This window comes from Peromyscus leucopus, chromosome 5 (assembly GCF_004664715.2).
Source record: "Peromyscus leucopus breed LL Stock chromosome 5, UCI_PerLeu_2.1, whole genome shotgun sequence".
Taxonomy (NCBI): Eukaryota; Metazoa; Chordata; class Mammalia; order Rodentia; family Cricetidae; genus Peromyscus; species Peromyscus leucopus.
Genome location: NC_051067.1, coordinates 112,326,139 through 112,340,896, shown reverse-complemented (window position 1 = coordinate 112,340,896; position 14,758 = coordinate 112,326,139). Strand labels below are relative to the sequence as shown.

Genomic DNA, 14,758 nt, shown 5'->3' with positions numbered 1-14,758 from the left:
GTCATCAGGGCAGCAGGAGCTGGAGGTGGCTGGTCACACTGTATCCACAGTCAGTGGGGAGAAAGAGATGGCTACTGTTCAGTTCGTTTTCTCATTTTTATTCCCAGCTTATGGAATGGTACAGCCCACATTTAGGATGGGTCTTCTAACCTCAATAACTGACAGATGCCATCTGAAGCTGCTACAATTCTTTTATACTCAATGTCCAGCACACACATGAAAATAGATAGTGCCAATTAGATGTCTCAATGGGTAATGGTGGAAGAATTGATTCCAGCAAGTTGTCTTCTGACATCCAAGCAGGCACACTCACTCACACACACACACACACACACACACAAACACACACACAAATGAATGAATGAATGAATTGATAAATAAATGTTCAATTAGACACATTGAAAGGCAGGAAAAAGTGATCGTAATGAAGTGGAGGGGACATACAAAAGTAAATTCTCAGAAGAGCCAGGTGTAAGGGCTAGCAGACAGGTGGCTGACAGACTTTCAAAAAGTTGTACTGGATCAAAGGGACTTTTGTGAAAACCTCCTTCAAAAATTCTTAAAAAACAAAACAAAACAACAACAAAAAAAAACCTTGAAGAATCATTTCTTGAAAATCTTGCTAGGTGGAAATTTAAAGTACAAGAACAGTTAGTTACACGTGTATTTAACTTTCTTGATTGATCTGGAAAGCAGGACTCAATGTTTACAATAAAAATTCTGATGTGTAGCTTTCCAGTCAATTTCTAATTTGCAAAGAGACAAGTGTATTGTGGTGGTTTGAATAGGTATAGCCCCATAGACTTGTGTTTAAATACTTGGCCCATAGGGAGTGGCACTATTAGGAGGTGTGTCCTTGTTGGAGGAAGTATGTCTCTGTGGAGGCGGGCTTTGGGGTTGCACGTGTGTTCAAGCCATGCCCACTTGGACCATCTCTCCCTGCTGCCTGTGGATCAGGATGTAGAACTCTCAGCTGCTTCTCCAGCACCATGTCTGCCTGCATGCTGCCATGCTTCCTGCCATGATGACAATGGACCAAATCTCTGAACTGTAAGCCAGCCTCAATTAAATGTTTTCCTTTATAAGAGTTACCATGGTCAGGGTGTCTCTTCACAGCAACAGAAACCCTAAGACACCCAAGTGGAGCTCCGAAATAAAGTGACTTCCTTCATGCTTGGTGGCATAAGCATCTTCAACTACTCCATCATCTCCCTTATGCAACAAGAAGAATCACACTAGTTCTAGCTACTCCAGAAGCTAAAGCAGAAAGACCACTTGAGGCTATGAGTTTAAGAAGAGCCTAGTAGATCCCATCTCCCAAAATAAGCAAGCAAACAAAGAAATTTTCTCAGAAAATGAAAACATGCTCTCGAAGTCAAATTTCTGTTTTGAACTTTTAAAATAAGATTTTTAAAAAAAAATTATTTATGAGTGTGTATGCCTGTGTGTGTATATATGTATGTAGGTATGTATGCACACACACATGAAGATATCCACAAAGGCCAGAAGAGGGCATCATATCCCCCTGGAGCTGAAGTTACAGGCCTTTGTGAGCCACTGGATATGGGGATGGAAACTGAACTCGTTCCTGTCCTCTGCAAGAACAGCAAGCACTCTTAAACACGGAGCCATCTGCCCAACCCTCAATGACAAAATTCTGTCAATGACCAATCTACCCACAAAATGCTGTAAACTTTTCTACTACTCACAACAGATCCAATCAATAACAAAAACTTTGGCTACCTTTAATGACACTTGGTGTAAATACCAACTGACCAAATACAGTATGGAAGTATAAAAAAATGACAAGTAAACTATCCTTCTTGTTGTTGAAAGAAAAGACCAAATTGACACAAGGCTTGCAAAGAGATCGACTACTCAGTTACTTCAGCCGGGACAAGATACTGTAAGTCAAGCCAAGTTATGGTTTTCAAAATAATGCCCATGAAAGTTCCCGAGAGAGAGCTCTATGATCTGTCCTTCTGGCAGAGGAAGCTTCACAACAGGCACTTTCTGCCTTGATTCCATCTTCAGCTCAAACACACAGAACTCCACGGCGTCCTTAGCTGGTAGAGGTGGCCATGTGTGATGTCCAAGTCTTTCTTTCCCAGAAAGGAAAGGTGTTAACTAATTTAATGAGCCATGAGCAACCTTGCTCTTTCTAAGGCTTCCCTGGACCTCTTTCCACCCACACTGGTTCTTCAACACAATAGTGAATGTTCTGGTACAATTGCCAAAAAGTGGGCCTTAGCACGAAGACCTGAAAGGAGAATCCTAATGAACGAGGGTGGGGAGTGGGGGTGGGGGGTAGGGGGCCAAGCACACTGGCAGAGCTTGTCAAGGGCAGTTTGCTCTCAGCAGATCCGTGTCCTTGGGCTCCTTCCTGGTGTCCATTTCCAAGGAGTCAGCACCCACGTGTTTGCCTTGTGAGTCAGAGCTAATGATTGGAGCCGGGGACAAAAAGCACCGAGTCTTTCTTCTTGCTAGCCATCTGGACTTGCACCCAACCTGGCTCTGCTGAGCTCACCCACTCTGCTGAATGAGGAAAAGGATCAAGTAAACTAAATTTGAGCTGTGCTTTACAAGTCTGAATTGCTAGAACAGCACATTTCTCTCAGGCTTAAATAACATCAGAGCACGGGTTACTATTACTCGCATAGTGATGAAGAAGTGATCCAGTGTCTCTCCCCTTTGAAAGCTCAGTTAGGTGAGGCTTTGGCTTCCCTAGGGCTGCTGGGTTAAGTCTACTCTGATGGAGGAGATGTAGGGTAAGGGGAGCAGGAATATTGGGCCAGCTCAAACACTTCAGATGTGCAGCAGGCGCTAGTTGGGAAAATATCTTGATATATTCAGACTTTTCTTTTTGAGAAAAAAACAAGTGTTCCATGTTCAGAAAATTGCTGTCTTCAACATGTGACCTGTGCCAGGAGCATCACAGTTCAGAGACAGGATGGTTACATCTGTATTGAGATCTCAGGATTGCTGGTCGCCCATGGGAAGCAAAAGTTTAATTCTCTTTTTGCCTGGTGATATTCTCTCACCCTTCAATTTCCAGAATTGAGTTTTTGTCTTTTGAATTTCTCTCTTTCAGGGGTACTCAGGAGACCTGAGCAGAGGAAATAACAGAACGAGATCATCAAAGTTCGGCCAGATGTGGTCTGCCTGGCACAACTGAATATTATATTTATGAAACAGTTGATTCCATTTGCTTTTCTGGAAGGCACAAAACATGCATAATAGACTCAGTATGGCAGGTTCTTTCTGAAGATGGGGAAAATCTCATATGGAAGTGGGTGGCTTGACAAATCACCACGAGTCTGCATAGTCCCATGCCTTCCTGGTCAGCAATAAATGGAGAGAGCCAAGCTAATGACATTAATATGCCAAGATGTTATCAAAAATTGATATATGGAAAACTTGAAGTAAATAGCTATGTCTCATAGGCTCTAATGAGTACACAGTTATCCTAATGGCTGTAAAATATCCATAGATAAATAACTACCATTTCACAAAATTCCTTTTGGTCTTCTGTCTCCTGGTTAATCTGGGTCCTTAGTGCCCTCTTTTTTTCCACACAAAGGACATTTCTAAGTCCCACAAAGGACAAAATCCAAGCCCTGCATCAGTAGAGTAGTGGCCAGCCTCCCCTCTGTCCATATCCTGAGGAAATAGGAGACATCAACAGGCCTAGGGCTCTGTGGTTCTGTGGCTATCTCAAGATAACCAAATCTAACTCCTCAGAGTTTAAGCAGCAGACCCAGTGGCTGTGTTTATGGCCTCATTTCACAAAGAACGGGCACGAGAAATTTGCTAAGACATGGGACCTGTCTTAGTTACTTTTCTTTGCTGTGACAGAACACCATGACTAAGGGCGACTTGGAAAAGAAAGATTTTGATGGGGCTTCTGGTTTCAGGGGGTCAGAGTCCATGATGGCAGGGCAAAGCTACGGTAGGTGGGATAGCTGAGAGTTCACATCTTGACCCATAAGCAGGAGACAGAGAGCTAAGTGGGAATGGCAGGAGTCTTTTGAAACCTCAAAGCTCGCCTACAATGGCATACCTCCTCCAACAAGTTCATATCTCCTAATCCACCAACTGGGGACCAAGTATCCAAACATGACCCTTTGGGGGCCTTCTCATTCAAACCATCAAAGGACCAAATGGTGAGGCGGTTTGGGAGCACAGTAGGAACTTGCTGCTATAGAATTTGGGGCCTACAGGATTGAACCAAACTACTCCTCATATGATAATATCAATCAAATGAGATTTAAATTCAAGCCCATCACCACTTCTGGGGTCAGGACTGATGATTTCCTGGTCTTGAATTTCCTTGCTTTAAATGGGAAGAGTCTCTGAGACTGGGACAATGTTCTCATAAAATACTTAATATGCAGGGCCACAGCGCATAAGCAGGACTAAGCTGAACTTTAGTCTTAGCCGACGTGTTTGAAGAATAAAGCTCTATAGATGTAGACCTGATAACATGAGATGAGATTGTTTTTATTTCTGTTTTTTGTTATTGTTGCTTGTTGGTTGCTTTTGTCTCTCTTTTATGCTTACCTCACTTGAATGTGCTGTTCTTCCTCCATGGCCAGAGGCAAAACAGTCAGCCCATGAGAAGGCAAGGTGGTCTCTCCCCCTGCTAACGACCTTTTGCTTTATTTATTTGGGTAGAATATGACTATTCGGTTATTAGATCAGCTGGTAACACTGCTTGCTCCTCATCTTTTCTGCGTCTGCTGCAAGATCAACTCAGAGCAAGAAGCCGTTTAACTGGGATCACATCACAGAAGAAAGCTAATTAGCAATGCACAGCTAAGCTGTCAGAAAGTAAGGAGTGACCATTTGACAAAAGAGACCTGACGGTGAGCAATACTCAGAAGAGAAGTTCAGTAGACAACGGGGCAGGACCAGGTGCCCTGGGTGTGGAGGAAGCTCTCAGAGGTGTGTGCTTCTCTTGCACACTCTGAGACCCCAGCATTTACTCTCTTCCTGGGTCCCCTTGAGGTGGCTGCATGGAGATGCTCTTGTAAGCCTCTAAGCCTGCCCTTTATCCCCCTGCTCTTAGAACTCCCATGTCTTCAATAAAGACCTTTACAGTAGCCTCACAGATCTTGAGAGCTTCTGGTCCTGAGTTCTCTGGACCTCTTCCAGCACCAATTTTAGTTCTGTGTTTTTGAAGCTCCCTGGACATCTGTAGTAATCTCAAATTTGACATGCTCAGAGCCAACCTCATTATTTTTTGATTGCTATATATCCATACACCACTTATTAGCACTGAACCAGGTGCTGGGGATGAGGATAAAGCATTTCTTGGTCTTAGGAGCTCAGAATGTGACTCCAAATTAAAGACAGAATTTATGAGTCAAAAAAGATAAGACTGGCCCATTCCCAATATTCACAGTTCATTAGTGTATAATGAGCCCGCAGTCAAGGGAGAGCAGATGGCTAGTTTAGGCCACATTTACTATCTGCAAAGCCAAGACCCAGACCAGAACTATTAATTTGCCAATTTCTATCAAAGACGTCATAATTCCTCCAGTCGCTTGTGAGATCTACCACCCTTACAGTGTCTCAATCTCAATGACCAATCAAAAAGCACGCTGTGTCTTCTTTTGGACCATATCTCATATCTGTCATCTCCTTTCCTTTCCAAGTACCCTGGGACTGTTCCAGGTCACGGTTACCCTCATGAAATCATCCTGATCTTGGCTGCAGAACAGTTTATTATGCCCCTTGTCCTCCATCACCTTCCACTGACTGACCTATACCATCCAACTCTTCCTCTATCCACCTTCCTCCAATTCAAGCCACACATGGGTATCAGGGTAAACCTTCCAATCCCTGTTGAGTGTCCCACTCTCCTGCAATGGGTCTCAGATCTTCATCAGCACCAGCCAAACTGAGGCCTACAGAATGTCAGCTCCAGTGTGTGTTCTGTGGGAAGGATCTGCTCATGACGAAGTACTGTTTGAATTCTGCCACGCAGACAGCCACTTTCTCTTTCCACATAGCCCCAATTTGTTTGGCCCCCAAACTGATTTTGCAAAGAATACACAACACCTTCTCTCAGATCCAGTGTCTCCAGAAAAGCACAGCGGGAGACAGGGAGCTGTAGGCTGAACATGATAGGCCACCCTCCCCACAAACCAGCTTCTAAAGCAGAAACTGTTCTGCTTGCTGCTCTTCATCCTGCTGGGAACAGAGCGCTTCCTTTCCCCATGGCTTCCATGATTTCTCTAACTGGGAACACTCCTCCCCATCCACTTAAACCATAGCCTTTCTCCAATGTCTGGTTCCAATCTCTTCTGTGAATTCTCCCAAAGCTCTCAGCTGAGATTACTGTAGCTCATTCACCTGTCTGAGAAAGCCAGGCTCTGTACAGGAAGAAACTCGTGTGCTATGAAGCTACAGAAATGACAGGATTTTCTCACAAAATAGCTTCAAAAGTAATTTAAAGGTAGAATTACATGACATGGACACAATCTGTATTTTATAGAAGGATCAGATCTTCAAGCAGGAGATTTAAGATCAATCAATAACTTACCTTGAGAATGTAAATGAATATAACTACTATAGATAGACAACAATATGGACCATACTTAAAAATATAAAAAGAGAACTACCATATACCCGTATATGCCATTACCCAAAGGAAAGGAGGTCAGCACACATAAAAGAAGCCTGCATACCCACGTTTGTTAAACACTAGTCACAATAACCAAGCTGTGGAATCAGCCTAGATACCCATCCACAGATGGACACATAAAGAAAATGTGGTCTATACACACAATGGAATATGGTTCATCCATAAAGATCAATAAAATCAAGTCATTTGTAGGAAGATGGATAGAAGTAGGGGTCACCATGTTAAGTGAAATAAGTCAGAAAGCCAAGTAACCACATGCTTTCCCTCACACATACAAGGTAGGAGAAGCCAAAAGGTGACCTTGAAGTGCTAGAAACTACTAAGGAAGGTAAGGGGACCAGGGAAGAGGGAGGCAGGAAGGCGAGAGGGAAGTTAGGAGGGTAGATATAACTGAAGCATAATGAATGGTCACATCATAGTGAAATCCATTAGTATGTACAATTAGTATGTGTTAATAATTGTAAAAAAAAAAAAAATCTACCATGCCTGACACTGAGAGCTGCTGTCTCATCAGAATTACTGGAGGAAGACCCTGGCAGGGTTCCATGCCTTCATGCTCTTTGTTTAAAAAAAAAATTGTCAAGAGCCCACTAGTGAAAACCATAATCAGAAGAAAACCAAACAGTGTATGGAAAAGGCAAAAGGCATCATGGAGTCCACAAAGACCACTTAAACTGGAAATGAGTTTTTCAGAGTTTCATTATGGTATTATTTTCTATATAATATAAATTGGCTTATTTACTTTAAAAGTACATGTCTGTGTGTTATTAAAGAAAATGGTTTGCTTCCCAACGGCAAGAAGATGCCCTGTGATGGGAATGCCAACTCAGAGGCTCACCAGGATTCAAAAGCAAATCAAAGGCCATGATTTAACACACACCCCCAGCTCTGGCTTAGGCGGGAAGCCCAGGAGGAGATCTGAGGTCATTCTAGTGTTCCTACTCTGACTTGGGAATGGATAGGACTTACCCATGGGCTGCACCCAACTCCTGCCAACCACACATTTCTGATCCTACTGCCATCCACTCTTACAAATTAATAAGAAGCAAGCTGAACAGTGATCATCCTGGCTCTCACTGCTAGCTGGGAAGAACACTGGACCCTGAGGACCTTAGTGTGTCTGAAATCACCTCGACTGTCTGCTTGTTTTCAGCTCAGCTCAGCTACTTGCCTGCTCACTCCAGCAATCCATTCCTTTCCCCTGTCTTCAAACTTTACCTATTTTTAATTTCGGGTCTCATCCTGACATAACCTCTTGCTGGCCTTATCCCCACAACGTCTGGAGACTCCTTTGTTGTTCTGTGCCTTGGAGAATTTTCTGAAATGACAGAAGGCTCAGCCTCAACCTCATCTCCAACTTTATTTTCCACTCAACTTTTTACTGCCATCGAACTGACTGGCTCTTGGGACCTTGGATGAACCATTCCATGAACACTCACAATTTTGTTCTCTCAAAGTCCTGCCCTGCAAGACCCACTCTAGGTTTCTTTCAAGAAGCTCTCTTTAACTTCTAGACTGTGACAATGACCTTACTCTGACCTAGGGTACCATTCTTCCTGTTTCCAGTGACACACAATAGGTCATACGAAACATCCACCCAGAGGATGCGTCCAAGGAGAAAGCCCTGACTTGGAGACTCGCAGCATATATGGAGCCTGTTGTTTGTCAAACTTATTCAGCCACGGGAACACAGATGCAAGGACAATGACCTGCTAAGACAGTGACACTTCCTGTGGTGATATTTTAATTGTGCTGAAATGTGATTTTATTTGTATGTTAATAAATAAAGTTTGCCTGGAGATCAGAGGTCATAGCGAGCCAGGAACAGAAGTCAGGCGGTGGTAGCACATGCCCTTAATCCGATCACATGGCAGACAGAGTCTCTATGTGGTCCAGGCCACAGCCAAGCTTGGTGACACAAGCCTCTAATCCTAGTACCAACCATAGAGACCTGGAGGTCTGTATAGACAGGCAGTGACAAGGAAGTCATGTGGCTGGGCTTAGAGCCAATGAGAAGGCAGAACAGGAAAGCAATAAAAGCACAGGTTAGGCAGGAAGAAGCTCTCTCGTGTGGGAAACTACAGTGTGGTGGTAAGTTAAAGGTAGTCAGTGGCCCTTCGCTAATTCTCTGATCTCTTCAGCTGTTACCCCTGTATTTGGCTCTGTGTTTCTTAAATTTACTAAGACTGTTTAGAATTTCGTCTACAACTTCCTACAAGTTTCTTCTCCATTTGGCTTAAACAGCAACAGTGAGGCAATTAAATTGAGCTTTGGACTTCCTCAACTCCTGTTGCTCTCCTTAAACTGTTCTATTCATGTTAAGTGGGATATAATGAGCAAGAAGGAGGTAGCTTACTACATAGCACACACCAGATTGAAAATCTGGTAGCAGGGCTGGGGGATGGATCAGTGGGTAAGAGTGTATGCTAGTCAAACATGAAAATCTCAGTTCAAATCCCTAGGACCCATATAAGAAAGCCAGATATGACCAGGCGTGCCTGTAATCCCAGCACTGGGGAGCAGAGTGTTGTGGGTCTTGGCAGCTCACTAGACAGCTGGTCCAGCTGAAGCAGTGAGTGTCAGGTTTGGTGAGCAACCTGTCTTAAGGGAATAAAGTAGAAAGCAATAGAGAAAGACACCTAATAATGTCCCCCTCTGGCATCTACGTGCACATGCATGAGGTGCACACTTACATATATATGAGGTACACTATATACACCACACACACAGACACACACACACACACACACACACACACACACACACACACACACACAGCTGCTAGAAACTTCCTTCTAAAAAGACTGACTATTTTTCTCTATGGTATGTATGTGTATGCTATCATGTATATATATGTACATGCACATACAGATGCCTGTGAGGCCAGAAGAGGGAATAGAATCTCCTGAGACTGGAGTCACAGCTAGTTGGGAACAAATCTGGGTCCTTTGAAAAACTGTATGTGCTCTTAACCACCTCTCCAGGTCCACTGCTTCTGTGTTGAGGCAGTAGGGCAGAGTGGTACCAAGTTTGGTCTATAGAATCAGTCCACTGTAGCTGGCACGAGATAACCTGTAAAGTCAAGGACTGGATCTGCTCTGTTCATGGGTGCCTGGTGCACACGGTGCCTAGTACAGACCATATAACCAAGAACCGTTTATACTGAGTAGATTGCGGACAAAGTCATTTTCAATCCTGGGTGATTTTGTCTGCATGGGGACATCTAGCAGTGACTGAAGAGAGTTATGCTGGTCACGGGGGCCTCTAGTGGGTGAAAACAAGCATTTTCACACAAGACAAAGAATTATACATCTACAACATCAATGGTGCTGAGGCTGAGAAGTCCTGCTCTAGAGTCAGACTACTCTGGGCTAAATTCCCAACTATGGACGCCAGCTGCTTGGCCTTAAGCAAGCTATGAGACTTAAGGGCTCATTTCCTTATTTTTATATTGGGGCTTTAATGATGTCTTTCAGGGTTGTTGTCAGGTGATTTATACACAAATGACACGTCCTGGCAGTCCGTAGGAAGCGGGGAACGCCGTGACAGGTACACAGGAAGTGTGACCTGCTGGCATTCTTGCCATCGCCCTTCACACAGTGTCTCATGCCAATCATGGCCCTGCTTCTCAGGGCTTGTCAGGCCCAGAATGGAGAACCTAGCGGAAGCAGCCCGGGCCCCCCCCCCCGCCCCCCCCCCCGCCCCCGCTGGTGTTCACTAAATAGTCGGGTTTCACTCAGGTGCTCACCAGGGGCTCGATGGTGAAAATGTGATTCAGAAAGAGCATGCTGTCTCCCAGAACCAGCTTCCTCTGGTTCTCAAAGGTGCGAGAGAGAATTGAAAGGCGTTCTCGGAGAGAAGGATCCAAGATGCACTCTTCAAGAAACATGTCGGTTTCAAGCTTTTCCTCCTTGCTCAGATCATCACAGACCCTAAAGAAAATGAGGACATGTAAAGGTCACCATGGGACTCCCATGAAGAATTGTGTACAGGTGCTCGCCTCCAGTCTCCTCTCCTGGGAATATCCTCATATCTCCTGGGGTGGTCCTTCCTTGCCCTGAGTCTGCAATGCATGAGTAGGTGACCTTGTTTTGTCTTCTCAGAACTTTTGGGGACCAAGTTTAGTGATCTTTTGTCACCTCCTTCCAGAAGTCCTCTGGGATTTCTTTCCCTACCCAAATCCCTCCTGTTTACTTCTGAGACAGCATGTATCTGGACAAATATTTCCTTTTAGGTGATTGTGTTTTCCATGCTTATTTTTAAATTATTTAACATCTGCTCTGCCTCTCACATTGCAAGGATGATTTTGTTCCTGTTAAGCTTGCCTTGCTTTAATTCTTTCCCAGCTATTCGATATCTAGGGAATAGAATGTAGGAGCTGGTGAGGGCCGGGTTTAGACACTGATTTTACGATCTATTTCCTAGCTCTGAGACTTCTGGGAGCTTCCCAATTCTTCTAAGCCTCAGTGCTTGTTCCCTAAAACAACACAGAGATGATGGGAGCAGAGTTCCTAACCTAAGAAACAGGGTTTAAAGGTGACCCAGGCCCTGGTTCCGTTCCCGGCACAGAGCAGGCGCTCCATCAGTGCATCTGTCACACATTCGCATTTCTAAGATGCCAAGCTTGTAAGATGCTTGAGCCACACCCAAAGATGCTCCTTCACTCGCTCTCTAGTTCTCACTCTCTGCCATGGTCAGTGGGAGGACAGCCTCTTCCAACCCTCTCCTTCCTGCCCTCACCTTTCTGAGTGACCTTTCACCTGGACTCTGCAGACTGGCCTGCACTCCTCCACTCCATCACACACACACACACACACACACACACACACACACACACACACACGCTCCTGTTCCCAGCACTGTACTGCTGTGACCCTGGTGACTGCGCATACGTAGCAAGTGAGTACTGAGTGGCCCCTGAGGTCACCGAGTTCCTGTCTCATACAAACCAGAGGCTGCATTTTGTCAATGGTTCTTTTAAATAACTTCAGTATTCCGAGCCCTTTGGCTATATAACACAAGGAAATCAGATAAATGGGTCCGGTGTATTCTGGATCCAAGCAAGAAAGCAGCCTATGCTTCCCTTGTACTGCTAGGTGGGAAGCAGTATCCAAGGTAACCGTCCTCCTATGCCACCGGCCATATCGGCTCGGAAAGAAAGGAACCCAGTTCTTCTTTATTTTGCTAGTTGACAACTCTCTGAAAGGCTTACAAATTACACACCATCTGTGTGGTGGTTTGGACGAGAGTGGCCCCCCATAGGCTCACGTTTGAATGCTTGGTCCCTTGTTGGTGAAGCTGTTTGGGAAGGATTAGGAGGTGTGGCCTTGTTGGAGGAGGTGTGTCACTGGGGGCAGGCTTTGAGGTTTCAAAAGACTCATGTCATTTCCAGTGTGCTCTCTGCCTCCTGCTTGCAGTTTGAGATGTGAGCTCTCCTGCCTCCACACCTTCCCTCCACTATCATGAACTCTAACCCTCTGGAAACGTAGGCTGGTTAAAATTTGTTCAATAAGTTGCCTTGTTTGTAGTGTTTTATTTCAGCAATAGAAAGTAACTAATAAAGTTTGAAACAAGAAACTCCACTTGCAGTAGGAAATTCTAAAACAACCATAGATGAAAATACAGATACAGTTATATTGACCTTTGAAGCATGGGGAAGAAAAGTGGGTAAATTATATGTAAGGGTTTTAGATACTCTGGAGCTAGAGTTATAGATAGCAGTGAGCTGCCATGTGGATGCTGGGAACTAGACCCTGGTCCTCTGAAAGACCAGTGAGTGCACTTAACCACACTGACATCTCTCCAGTCCACTTTGCATGTTTTTTTGAAGATAAAAAAATCAAGTTATGAAATATTCTATATAGAGAAACCCCAATTTTTTTAATTTAAAAAAAGTAAACAAAAAATACTCATTTGCAAAGGAATAAATTTACAGATACTAAAATATTTCTTAGGTTTTTCTTTGGGTCATATGATTAGAACTGATTTTATCTTAATCATAGATGCAATTTAAAAAAAAAACTGTACATCCACAACATGTTTCACTTAAATTAGAAAACAAGTCGAGTCAAAAATTCAGTGAGAATCAGTTCTCAGATTGAGCACCGCAGACTTTTTCATGGTAGCCTGAGATGCTAACACAGCACGAGGGAGCCCAGGGTCCCATCACTGAAGAGGCGTGGGGAAAGGATGGGGTGTAACACAGCACGGGGAGCCAGGGTTCCATCACCGGAGAGGCGTGGGGAAAGGATGGGGTGTAACACAGCACGGGGAGCCCAGGGTCCCATCACTGAAGAGGCGTGGGGAAAGGATGGGGTGTAAGATGGAATGAAGGAGCCCAGGGTTCCATCGCTGCAGAGGCGTGGGGAAAGGATGGGGTGTAACACAGCACGAGGGAGCCCAGGGTCCCATCACTGAAGAGGCGTGGGGAAAGGATGGGGTGTAACACAGCACGGGGAGCCCAGGGTCCCATCACTGAAGAGGCGTGGGGAAAGGATGGGGTGTAACACAGCACGGGGAGCCCAGGGTCCCATCACTGAAGAGGCGTGGGGAAAGGATGGGGTGTAACACAGCATGAGGGAGCCCAGGGTTCCATCGCTGCAGAGGCATGGGGAAAGGGTGGGGTGCAACAGGGCATCTTGCAGCAGCCAGAGCAGTGAGTTAGATACACACAGTACCAGGAAGGGCCTTAAAACACAGCCTAGTTTAAAAAGAAAAAGAAGAAAATACCTATTTCTGAAACAATATATATTTCATGAGAGTAGGTGCACATAAAAAGACATACATTGACATATTAGAATGGTGTCTCCCAGAGAGTTAGTTCATAGGAATGGGTATGGGACGGAAGAGAACAAATACAATGTCTTGTGTCTGTGAGGATGACGAGGATTAGAAGGTTACAATGAACTCAACTCTTCCACTAGAAAATGAAACAACAATTCCCACATGCTTCTCCTTTTCTATGGACCCTGGATTAGTGGCAGCCAGTCCCAGGCAGAAGGAGGGAAGTGAGAGCCCAGATGTCCTTCTCTCTGTCCTTGAGGAAGAACTGGAGATGTAGATGAGAGTCTGCAGGGGACAGGTGCAACAATCCCGAGCGACACTGATGCCTACAGGGTGCTACTCAGCTGTGCGTGGCTTCACCATCTTGACTTGTTGATAATCATAGTTTCTTGCCTCAGAGGTGCCTCAGTTTTATAGATGAGGAGACGTCTCATAAGGAAGCATTTTAAAACAGGCCATCCTTTTTTTTTCAGTAAGTATATGAATTTTACCTGCTTTACAGATGATCTGGTGGCTGCTAACCCATGGCCTTCAGACAGTAAGTAGAGACCAGCCCTTGCAGCATCCCATAAAAGGTAGTGTAATGATAAACAGTGCCAACTTGACGAGATATAGAAATCCCCAGGACGTGACCCTTTTGAGTATTTCTGGGAGGGATTATCTAGATTGACTTAATTGGGAAGGAATACTCACCCTCACTGTGGGTGGCACCAGTCCAAGGAGAAAGTGAGATGAACACAAGAATTAGTCACTATTTACCTCCTGACTGTGGATGCAAAGTGACCAGCTGCCTCCCACTTCTGTTTCCATGATTTCCCTGTCATGACGGGCTGTCCCCCAACTTGTGAGCCAAAGGAGACTCTTGCTCTCTGAGTCAGGTATTCTGTCGCAGTGAGACACGTGACTGACAGAGTTGGTAAATGGGTGTTGAAGAGACTAAAAAGTCAGTGTCATGGCCTTCAGAGGTAGGAGAAACACTCCCAGGTCTGCCTAACACAGGAAAATGTAAATGGAGCCAATGGGGCCATCACCTTCAAATGGACTGTGTGACCCTAGACAGTGAGGGGCTCTGTGATAAATGCGGGTCTAGAGGCTCCTGTCCTGTTTACCAGGTGCCATTTAAATCTTCAGAGTTGTTTTTTTTTTAAGACACTGGGGAAGGCGCCCCCAAACATAACTGAAATCAAACTTATTACAGTAACCCAGGTGGCAGGCTCAAATATCAATTAAGTTTGAATTAACTAGAGAGATATATCATTTTGTACAACTGAATGCCGTGAAATAAATCCATGCTAACCACAGTGTAGGTTGTCCACTGAGGATGCT

The 14,758-nt window shown here is 44.7% G+C and overlaps 1 protein-coding gene across 1 annotated transcript in view; it reads right to left on the bottom strand.

Annotated features, from left to right (window-relative positions):
- Hydin (HYDIN axonemal central pair apparatus protein) overlaps positions 1-14,758 on the bottom strand; it is a 362,032-nt gene that overhangs the window by 242,905 nt on the left and 104,369 nt on the right. Inside the window, exon 9 of the mRNA XM_028891069.2 lies at positions 10,398-10,581. Coding sequence (XP_028746902.2) covers positions 10,398-10,581 — 184 coding nt within the window. The remainder of the gene's footprint in view (positions 1-10,397; positions 10,582-14,758) is intronic.